This window comes from Setaria viridis, chromosome 6 (genome assembly GCF_005286985.2).
Source record: "Setaria viridis chromosome 6, Setaria_viridis_v4.0, whole genome shotgun sequence".
Taxonomy (NCBI): domain Eukaryota; kingdom Viridiplantae; phylum Streptophyta; class Magnoliopsida; order Poales; family Poaceae; genus Setaria; species Setaria viridis.
This window is the reverse complement of record NC_048268.2, coordinates 21,585,911-21,597,102: the sequence shown is the minus strand read 5'-3', so window position 1 is coordinate 21,597,102 and position 11,192 is coordinate 21,585,911. Positions and strand designations below refer to the sequence as shown.

The following is an 11,192-nucleotide window of genomic DNA, read 5'->3' as shown; positions in this document are numbered from 1 at the left end:
GATACCTCAGTAAAAATCGCTGTGTTGTGAGTTTGCATTCTCTACTCCTTTACCTTCTACATTTTATATTGCACTTTACATTTCACGTCTACCTTTCTTAGAATTGCCACGTGTAATTTACAGGATTGGAACCTAGTGTACAAAACTTTTTTACGATGGAGATAGCAATACATAAAAAAAAATTTAGTGCACATCTAGATAGAAATCGAAATAGGTTTTTATATGTGATTGGAACTTTAGCTTTCAGAACAGCCAATTCACCTCATCTTAGGTGTCATGTCCCTTCATATGGAAATGCATCAAGCTTGAAAAAACCGACTACTTTAGTAAATTTAATATAAGTGAAAAATGCTCCATCAAAATGGAAATCTGCTTCTAGAACCATCATCGCAAATCGTAATCTATCCGGAAGCGATACCGTCAAACTGTGGCCTTACCGTATCACTGTCATTGTTGTACCCCAAACGTTCACGTCAGCCGCCGGCGCTCAGCCGCTCACAGACCGCGGTTGCGATGTCATCGCCCGGAAACTCGTGCTCCGCACGTGACATAAAAAACCATCGACCCACACAATCACACAACTAGTAGACCATAGATATGACCTTTGCGATGATTAGTTTTGTTTAAAAAAATAATGATGATTAGTATTTGTATGTTTTGATGACCTGATTTAGAGAAAAATTAAGCCACCTTCGCTTGAAAGATGGTTCTAAAGGATTGATTGATATACTGGAGCTCCCAATTGATACGTAAAACAAACCCAGAACATTATGGTTAAGCATATTCCCCTAATTATTCTCCCTTAACACATAACTCATATACTTTAATTTGGTTTCCCTCTCTTTTCATTAAAGTACAAAGTGGGACCGATATATACCACTACTAGAAAACTAAGCATTCGTCCAAGGTATAGTCCTCAACTTGCGATACCGGCTGGTTTCCGGTACTAAAGAGGGTTAAATTCAAAAAATACTGAAAAATCAGATTTCGGCTGTTAACTTAAACTGATCGCCGATTCATGATTTCGTTAACAGAAACCAAGTTGATTAATAATCTTTTTCAATGTAAAAGAGTAGAACATGCCAAAAGTGAAATGTGGATCCACACGTGTGCATGCAAAGCATGCACAAGGACCGCCGTGACTAGTTCCTGGTAACCTACCCTTAAAGGAAAGCGTGCAAGCACAATGCAAGACCTAGTCTTTAGTCTTCTCTAATCTCACATGCGTTGGACTTTGGCAGGAAAAGGACTGCTGCGAGCATAGTTGTTGTACACTTGTACTTAAAAAATGTGTGTTGGGTACAGGCACTTGTAGTAACAAATATCCAAAGCAAAATGGTAATCGACCACCATGTCCTAAATGCTCTGTTATTAGACGCCTCCTTCGGGTATAAATAGGCACCAACAACACAACACAACGCCACACTACAATCACAAACTCACATCTCATTGGAACTTCCCAATTGATCCCGTGCAAATTATTCAGGCGGTAGGTATGGCGACGACCAGGACGGTGGCAGTAGCAGCCTTTGTACTTGTGTTCTCCACGGCTATATCCTCAATGGCTCAGACCACGGCGCAAGAGCAGGAGTTCGTGGCGCTCCACAACGCCGCCCGTCGTGAGGTGGGTGTTGAGGATGTCGTCTGGAACGAGACCGTGGCGGCGTTCGCACGAGCCTACGCGGCAAGACGTGCTGGTGACTGCAAGCTCGAGCACTCGGACCAGGATGAGCGCAACAAGTTGGGCTACGGTGAAAACATTTACATGGGGCCTCCTGGTAAGGACTGGACGGTGGCGGAGGCCGTGCAATGGTGGGTGGACGAGAAGCAATTCTACGACAACGTCAGTGGTATGTGCGTGGTGGGGAAGGAGTGCGGGCACTACACCCAGGTGGTCTGGGGCAACACCAAGGCCATCGGCTGCGCGCGTGTCAAGTGTGACAGCGGTGGCATCTTCATCACCTGCAACTATACACCGGCGGGCAACGTCATCGGAAAACGTCCATTCTAGATTTCTAGTGGTTTGGGTAATATACCTATAAGAGTATATAAACAGTATGTTTGTGAGCATGTATATGCTATGATACTACCCTGATGTTGTGTTTGTCTGCTTTATGGATGCTTGAAGCCTGCATATACCCATGCAGTCTAGATGTAATATAAATGTATTGTATACTTAAGTTCACAATAAATAAATGGGTATTGAAAATTTTACTTCTTCAACGTGCTTGTGTATTGTTGGCAGGTTAGCGCGCGAGTTTGTGAACTGCAAGCGCACGCATCATCCTAGTCTTTCCTTTAGAGTATTCATCCAAGGTTTATCAATCCGTGGATCGGCAGCGAACTGACTAGGGTTTTTCATCTAATCTAACGGATCAATTGTGGTGGAACCGCCCATTAAAATAGTATTTAAGTGTAATGGCCATCATCTGAACACATGAGGCACATTAGCTTAACCGTTTAACGAGGCAATTCGCATCAAAACCAATAAAACTGATCGAAAACCACTAGTAGTCTCACGCGATGGTGAGCGCAGAGAGTCAAATATCACATAGTTATAAGAATGAAGATACAATAATTAACTTTTACAACTGAGTTCAAATACAAGAATGATTCGGAGCTTTAAAAGTTGCACAGCGGAAAGGAAACAAGAACTAAAACAATGTAAGCTAGATGGAACTAGAAGGGACAACGAGCGAAGGACAACACATGGAGCCCACCGATGTGCCATCAAAGTGAAGACACACCACCTGAAATAGGTTCACAACAACCCTGAGTATACTAATACTCAGCAAATCTTACCGAACTATGGTATATACTTAACCGACTCCTACGCTTTTTGGTTGTTGGGTTTGTTTTGCCAAAGAGCAACTAAGAGTGGGTCCTTACTTTCAATATTTTAGCCACATTTCAAATGATGGAAGCTATTTTCTAGGTTTGCATAATTGCAACAATTCAGTGTGAAAAAATAATTGATTAGATAAGCAACAATAAATAACCATCAACATATATCCAATCTTCATCCACCTATTTCACTTCTTACTATGATGAGACTAAGAGATCAAGGTTCTCTTTTCCGAGAGGACGGCGAATCGATCTAATTTTATCCCTTGCAAGGTAAACCTAACACACACAACATATGTTGCTTCATCAGGCCGCACATGGCAATGGTTCTCTACATGAAAGCTAGCATTTGAACTGCCCCGCAGCTCCTCAAGTACTAGTCCTACCGATACCTCCCTAGGTCAGCCATGAGTTTCAAAAATCCACCGGTACCTCGAAGGGCCAGCCATGGATTCTAGTTTAGTACTCGACAGATGTACGATATCAAGATCAATCTACTTTTGTGCACGAAGGTACTAGGTTTACCGGTTTCAACTACCTCCTACTCCCGGCATATGGTTAGTACTATTCAATCCCCGATCAATGTGCCACAATGGTTCGAGCCTTAACCGACGTAGGCGGAGGTTTGCTTTCAATCCATATTATAACCTTAAGGCAAAATAGCCATTTCTATCCCTAAACTTTGCACCGATGGTCAAGTTCGTCCCTCAGCTTCAGAATGGCTAATTTAGTCCCTCAACTTTTGTTTTTGGATCAAACATGTCCTTGTGCTGATATGGGGCTCCATATTAGCATGAAACTAATGTGAAAAGTCATTTTTGCCCTTGGCTCCTTCTCCCCCCTCCTCAATTTTCCACCGTAATTAACGTAATATTATCCAAAATATATAAGTATGAACATATATATTTATCAAGAGAGTATAAATATGTACATGGAGCATGTATACCGTACCAGTATACGAGTACACGCCAACTTTAGAGTATATGTACATACATTAAATTGTGTATATCAGGAAAGAATATGAGTACATACATTTTCATATCACAATTTAATTTGTATGAGCACATGCACGATTTTAAAAGTACAAGTACATACATTTTTTAGAAACTATATTTCATGTTAAAAAATATATTTCTATGTGTATGTATCAAGGGAATATGAGCATATACATATTTGACCTACATGAGATAAGGAAAATGGACTTTTCACATTAGTCTCATACTAAGATATAGCACCACATCAGCACAAGGATGAGTTTTACCCGAAAATGGAAGTTGAGGGACTAAATTGACTGATTTGAAAGTTGAGGGACCAACTTGACCCTTGGTGTAAAGTTCAAGCACCAAACTGCCTATTTTGCCTAACCTTAACCATCTCATTCTCCACCTGGTCTCCACTTGTTCCTTCACCATGCGATTCATTTCCAAGTAACTTGCCACAAGTATCAAGAGGTCCTATATCTCGCGAGTGACAGGAAATCACTTGACTTCTACCAAATCCTATTAAGCATGGCAGTTGTAAGGACCTACACATACTAGTAGACCAACCAACGGAACCTAGGGATCATGCATGTAAGGTTTCAATCAACTCCTAGCAACTTAATGCACAATACTTAAATAGATAACATTGCATACGAAAAATAGGGGTTATGCTCCAGGACTTGCCTTCCTAAGCAACTAGTTCGGAGTTAGCAGGGCCTTGGGTCTGGTCTTCTGGCGACTCTGAAAGTGCATCTAGGCCCCTAAGTGGGTTTTGGTGAATTGAATGATGAAATGATTAAAGGACTAACTTGTTTGCTTAAGATTTTGAGCAGGGTTTTATTCTCATATTTATTATGTAATGTTGTCTCATAAGTTGAATATGCATTATATGGCTCACAATAAAGAAAAATAAGCAAGTATGTAATCCCGTGATGAAATTATATGATTAATGACAAGTAAGGGTGAAGTAAAACTTGGGGATATATTTTATGGTTGATCTACAAGTCTCCAAATCATGTGATAGCTTGATTGACAAGTAAAGGGATCATTAAGAAAAGAATAGTGATATTTACAAATGGATATTGCAAGACTTGATATGCATATGATAAAAAGACTTGATCTTATGTGTTACATATTGGTCTTGTTATTGGAAGTTTGCAATTCATGAGACATCCTTTATCAATCAAGAACAAGCATTTGAAGAGAATTTCAAATGTGATTTCATTGTTGGTGTCGAAAGCAAAGCTAAACTCAAAGTGGCAAGAATAGGTGAAGAAATCAAGCGAGGTACTAGAGCGAGGGACTAAACAAGCTTTGGTCAAGCGACGGCTTGGACTATGTACATTTTGCTAAGGTGAAGTGGCTAGTATCCAGGGGGTTTCGAAGTATCATATCTAAGCCTTACCGAGGGAAGCAATGCAATGCATCTAGTCTATTGTGATTGATAGAAGGAGTGACTTATGGATTTAAGTATATCTTATCATGAATAAGGGAAAATCTTAAGTCACTAGATCAAGATGGATGTGCTCAAGATGATAGCAATGTTGAGAGCCCTCAAGTGACTAGTGATCAAAGTATGGCATGGATGAAGACTTATAAGCTCAAGTGGATGATATAATGTTTATATTTATTCTTGAGTATAGGTATGCCGTACTATCAAGAGGGATGCAACATTAGCTAATTGATAACACCAAAAATGCTCTTAGTTGACCTATGTGAGATTGGCCTTGAGAAAATCCATGAGTGAGCTAGCTGTCCCAGCTCAGCTAACAATAGTCGGTTCAACGAGTGGGTGGACCGAGAATAAGTGTTTGAGAGTTTTTGGGCTAACTCAGCCAAACTGGTCTGACCGGTCTAAGGGCAATGGCTAGTTTTTCAAACTAGACTGGTATAACCGATCTAGCAACCGGTCTGACTGGTTTGATTAGCTCCAACGGCTAGTTTTAGGTTTGTGGGGGTATTTATACCCCTTGGCCCCCTCCTTGATGGGCTGCTGGTTACACATGCCTTTGACATCATCTAATGACCAAAAAAGCTCTCCCCAACCTCTCTTTGTGAGACTTGAGTCATTCTTGAGAAATCTTTGAGTTGGGTTGAGAGAATGATCTTGTATGAGAATTAGTGAGCTGAAGAGAGCAATCCATAGCTTGAGCACTTGTGGTTCGTGTCAAAAAAGTCTTTGAAGTATTTGTTACTCTTGGAGGTGTGCCTCATAGACGGCTAGGCGTCGTCGGCTAGCTCCCAAGTATGGTGAGCAGCGGCGAGTTTGTGAGGGTTGCGATCTTGCCTCCATAAGGAAAAAGATCAACAAGTGGAGATAAGGAAAGTGGTTGAAAGAGACCCAGCTTGTAGGAAGGGAGTTGAAATGGACTCGTATTCCAATAGGCTACTCAACGGAGATGTAGGATTCATTGCGGTGAATCTGAACTCCGGATAAATAAATCCTCATGTCTTCATTTTGTTTGCTTCACTTGTTGATTTCTAGCAATTTACTTGTGCTTCCACTTTGATCTACTTAGGTGTGCTTGTCTTGTGTGCAGGGACTACTTTGTCCTATTGGAAATCATCTACAGAAGCCACTCTCCAAGTTTGGTTGGTGTAGAAGTCAAGGAGGAACTCGAGCAGCACTTGGTGTGCCACCCTGCCTGGACCGATCTGACCGGTCTGTCCGGTTTGGCCTGGGTAGTGCTGCTGAGTGGGTTGAAATTTTATAAATTGGTCAACTCGCCTATTCACCCCCCCCCTCTAGGTGACATCTCGGTCCTTTCAGACTCCTGCTGCAACGGCTCCTCGGCAACCAGCTCATACACCGCTCCTTCAACTACCAGTTCGATATGAATGCAAGAATGCAATGAAATGTTAGGAATGCAGCAACTCAATCATACAACAAGCTAATCTTAATTACCTCACAACAAAAATTTGTAAACTACTACTGCAGGAGTATCAAAATAAATAGAATCATAAACATCTACATGCATTTATATCCATAAACAATTATGTTACTAATCATTTAAGCAAGATCTTAATGAAATAAGATAAAAGCCTAGAACAGTAACTATAGCTCCATTATTCAAGATAAAGCACAGAATTTAAGTTAAACATGAAACCTAGTATGCAGCTAAAATTCATGCTCTTTTGCTACAGGAATTATTTTTAACATATTAAAAGCTAGAGAACGCAAAATAAATCAAAACCAATTCTAGACTTGTATTCTGCGCATGTAATTTTTACAGAGCATCACTAATCCTATCAACAGGTTATCATCAGAATTTCAGTATAATTTGCCTAAAGGAAAAACTACTGAAATCTATTACTGCTAATCTGCAGAATTAGAAAATAAAGCCTAACTATTTTTCTGCTAAGCTTCCGGTTCTACAAACTTCACAGATAGTTTGTACACAAAACTATACTACTGTGAATTTTCCAGAAGTTTTAGAGCACCACAACTATTTATTCTAATTAATGGACATTTAGCAACATGCATTTTATTTAGCAACAGATATATAAGATATAGAATAACTTTTTTCCTGGATAAAAAAGGTCATCACAGAGCTAACAGAATTTACTTTTCCTTTATCAATATTTAGCTAACAATTTAAGAATTAAATTTGGCAACAGCATGAAGACTGCATTAACCATGAGTTCAAGTTCTAGATCTAGAACCTAAATAACACCAGGAAGCTACCAAGACTAAATTTACTATTTTTGGAATAGCACACAATGTTTTAAGCCTTAAACAAGGTTTTCACATGATAAATTATAAAGCAAGATGTGCAACAGCTACATGCATAAAGTCATTTTTATAAGATACTATACTATCTCATAAGCCTAATAAATTTTATTTTGTATTTTTTCCATTTTCTTATGATTTATACACATTTCTAAAGTTCTCAGCCTATTTAATAAGAAAGACTAAAACTAGTTTTACATCGACGCCCCTGGAAAGTTCTTTTCTTAACAAATCTACCCTTCCATTTTCATGCAACCCCCTAGATCTAGCGCTCAACCCCCTGGAAAAACTCCACCTACACACACAAACCCTGCTCTTTTTACACGTAACTCCCTGAGGTTCTTTTTCTCTCACACACGCACCCATCAATCCTTCTTCCTCCTTAGGCACGCCCGTGCGCTCGAGGTGAGCAGCGTCGGTGAGGCTCTGCCGGCATAGCGGCTCCTCCTCCCACTCCGGTGACCACCACACGAGCTCCCTCATACCCCAACGCATCTACTCCACTACTCATCTCCCCGATACACAAACCCTAGGTCTACCCGTGATGACCGGAGGTGGCAGTCCCGCGGCGGTAGTCCGGCGGCGAGCGCGGGAACACGTGTAGAAACTCAGCTACAACTACGAATGGACATGAGCATGAGCACTAGTGCGTCACCACGGTTTGGTTTGGGAAGTCTTGGTCGAAGATGGTGGCCGGAGAGGGGTCGTCCATGGTGAGGTAGGCGGCGGCGGGTGGAGCTCGGGTGGCTGGTGAAACGGCGATTTCCAATCATCTAGTGGGCTACAAACGGCGAAGAGAGGCTGAGGAGGTAGCTGGGGAGGTGGTGGAGGTGTGGGTGTGGTGGATTTGGTGGTGATGGAGTGACGATGGCGGATTGGCTAGCGGAAGAGCTTAGATCGATTTGGTAGTGGCATATTGGGAAACGCCGATTTTTGACTGGGGAAAGCACGGCCGGGTTGCGAGGAGGTTGCGAAGGTAGTTGGTGAGGTGATGGAGGTTTGGGTAAGGTGGGTATGGGTTGTGTGGCTAGAGTCTAGCATTTCTTGGCTGGCGACAGAGGCGGCTCGGTGGAGTGTGGAGTGGCGGATAGGGGAAAAGGAGAAGGCTGGGTGTTATAGCCTAACAAATGAATCCGCAAGTGTACGGATACCGATGTAGATTTCACTCGGAAGTATTGCAGAGTATCGATTTCCATGGGGAACGAGAAGTGGTCTAATCCTAAACTAGTTCGTCCGGATGGAAGGTAAGGTTGACGACAAAGAGAGGAGAGATAGATAAGCGAAGGGTAGAGAGGGTACTTGCGTAGTGACACTTGTTACTCAGATAGATCAAGTAGATGGGAACTACTCACGTAGGTTCGCTACGTGGCGCCCGAGAAACCACCACTCATGGAAAGGGATGAGAAGGGGAGTAGCAGCGTCTACCCATAAGTCCTACGGGCTAGAACTAATGTGGTGGACTATGTAGGTCAGACATGGCTGTCACCACCTACCGGCTACCACAACTATTCCGTTGAACTAGGTGCAAACCAAGGTATTCCATGCATGGTTGGACATGTGGAGCACCATAGGTGGTGTTGTCCAACCCTTCCTGCAGCTGATCACATAGTTCCCCATCCTATATTGTTGTGTATATATACTTTTTGGAAACATGAGACATGAGTTTCAGTCAGTGTAACATTTACACCAATCGAAGAGGCATTTTACCTCGGTGAAAATTCTAGCTCAGGGCTCTCTTTTATTCTTTCATTCAGAACAAAACAAAAAAAAATGATTTTTTTAAGAGAACTTGTAGAGCAAACAAGGAAATAGGGCTAGCATTGCATTTAAACTGAGACAAAACCTTGAATGAATGGAACATGGCATGAGATACTTACTAAATTTTCCACGTCCACACATAGATTGTTGCGCACTTGGTACCAAAAATCAACTGTGTGAGGTTGTGGTCTCCTTTTGAAGTTGTTCAATCACCAATAATGTAGCCCGTTGTTTCGAACATCATTTGACCTTTCATGCTTTCCAATCTCAACTTGTAATGGCTAGCAACTGAATATACCCGAAGGGAAGTATCTACCCTGAAAACATGTCATTGTACTTACTCTCCATCTCATTTATTTGATGAAACGAATGTAATATTTTTTTTTAATTTTATTTTTTATCCAGAAAGAGACTTTATTGGGAAGGAAATATTGAACGACGGGTTACCTCCTGGGAAGGAAATGTAGCAAACTTTGAAAATGCATAGAAACTAGTACAAAAATGCTAAAAATGTTATTCTTGTTTTGTTGGATTCCTTGTGAAGTCTAGTTTATTCAAAAATGATTTTTGTGCATGTTGGTGTTTTATATTTTGTGCTATGATTTATTTGGTGTGAAAGCCTTTGAATGCTTTATAACTCACATAGTGCTCTAAAAATTGTGAAATCACTTTTGTTAGTTTCCTTGTAACATGCATGTTCAGATCTACAACTTGTATGAGTACAATCCATGGTGTTCCTACTATTTTAAATTTAAATGCTTACTTGCTATGTTAATATTGCTAAGTGCATGATAAATAGTAGAAAATTGATAAAATGATGAAACCACCTTTAGCCTTTGTGTTCCGGATAGAATTTAGGAAAAGTGATGATGATACTTTTATGGTTGATTTACAAACCTTTTTATATTGAATATGCTTAATGGTAGGTTATCTTGTTTATTGTATATTTCCACTTTAAAAATTGATTTTGAGATGAATCGAACTCTCATAGTTTTTGTATTGTTATCTTCTGTTAGTGCCTTTTATTTCATGATCATTTCTCAACAGATGATTTTTTTATCTGCCATTTCATGCTTGCTTGGCTTAGCATGCAAAATAGCTTCTCTTATCATTCTTATACAGTTTTGCTTTGTTTATGGCTAGATGGTTCTGTTAACCATTGATTTCTTACTGTTTCATTTATTTTCCCATGCAGTCATGAGCATTTGCACTCATAACATTTGTGACTAGGGAAGGGTAAAATGGTAAATTCTAAGATAAGGTAGTTTAAAATTCAGAAACAGGATAACTTTCCAAATACATGTTGAGGAACCCTAAAATGACCCCCACTCTTTTGTGAAGTCAAAGTCGGTAAAACCTTATATGTGTACACAATCACCATCAAAGTAAGGCACGATTTTTATTCACATCACACCTTACTTTACAAGAAAACAAATGGTTACAACCTTGTGTAGGTGAATGAGGTTAAAAGGAAAGAAATGTTATAAACTTGTCTGAGTGAATGTGGTCCAAAATGCACCCTAAGCTTTTACAATGTTTATGAAATGCAACCTACACATAAAAGCTTGTAATTGAAATCTTGCATACGCATCTCGTGTAAAAGCTAACCTCCCTGATGGAACGTACGAGCTCAGCCTGGAACGTGAAGAAGGATACCCTCTTGCTGAGCTGAACGTAATCAAGGCCCGAATCAAGTTCGGAAGAGCCCAAGGCTAAGTTAGGGCAAGAAGGCAAGCCCCGGAGCATAACCCAGTTTTCTAAATTTATGCACTACTTATGTTGCTTATGTTTGTGCGTTTAAGTTCATAGGAGTTGCTTGAAACCTTAGTTGTATGATCCTAGGTACCTATGTGCTAAATAGTAGTATGTTAAGGCGAGTA

At 40.5% G+C, this 11,192-nt stretch overlaps 1 protein-coding gene across 1 annotated transcript; it reads left to right on the top strand.

Moving 5' to 3' along the window:
* The first annotated feature begins 1,412 nt into the window (after positions 1-1,412).
* LOC117861315 (pathogenesis-related protein PRB1-3) lies at positions 1,413-2,223 on the top strand. Its single transcript, XM_034744847.2, has one exon. The coding sequence runs from the start codon at positions 1,496-1,498 to the stop codon at positions 2,009-2,011; it is 516 nt and encodes a 171-aa protein (XP_034600738.1). The 5' UTR covers positions 1,413-1,495; the 3' UTR covers positions 2,012-2,223.
* Positions 2,224-11,192: the final 8,969 nt, after the last annotated feature.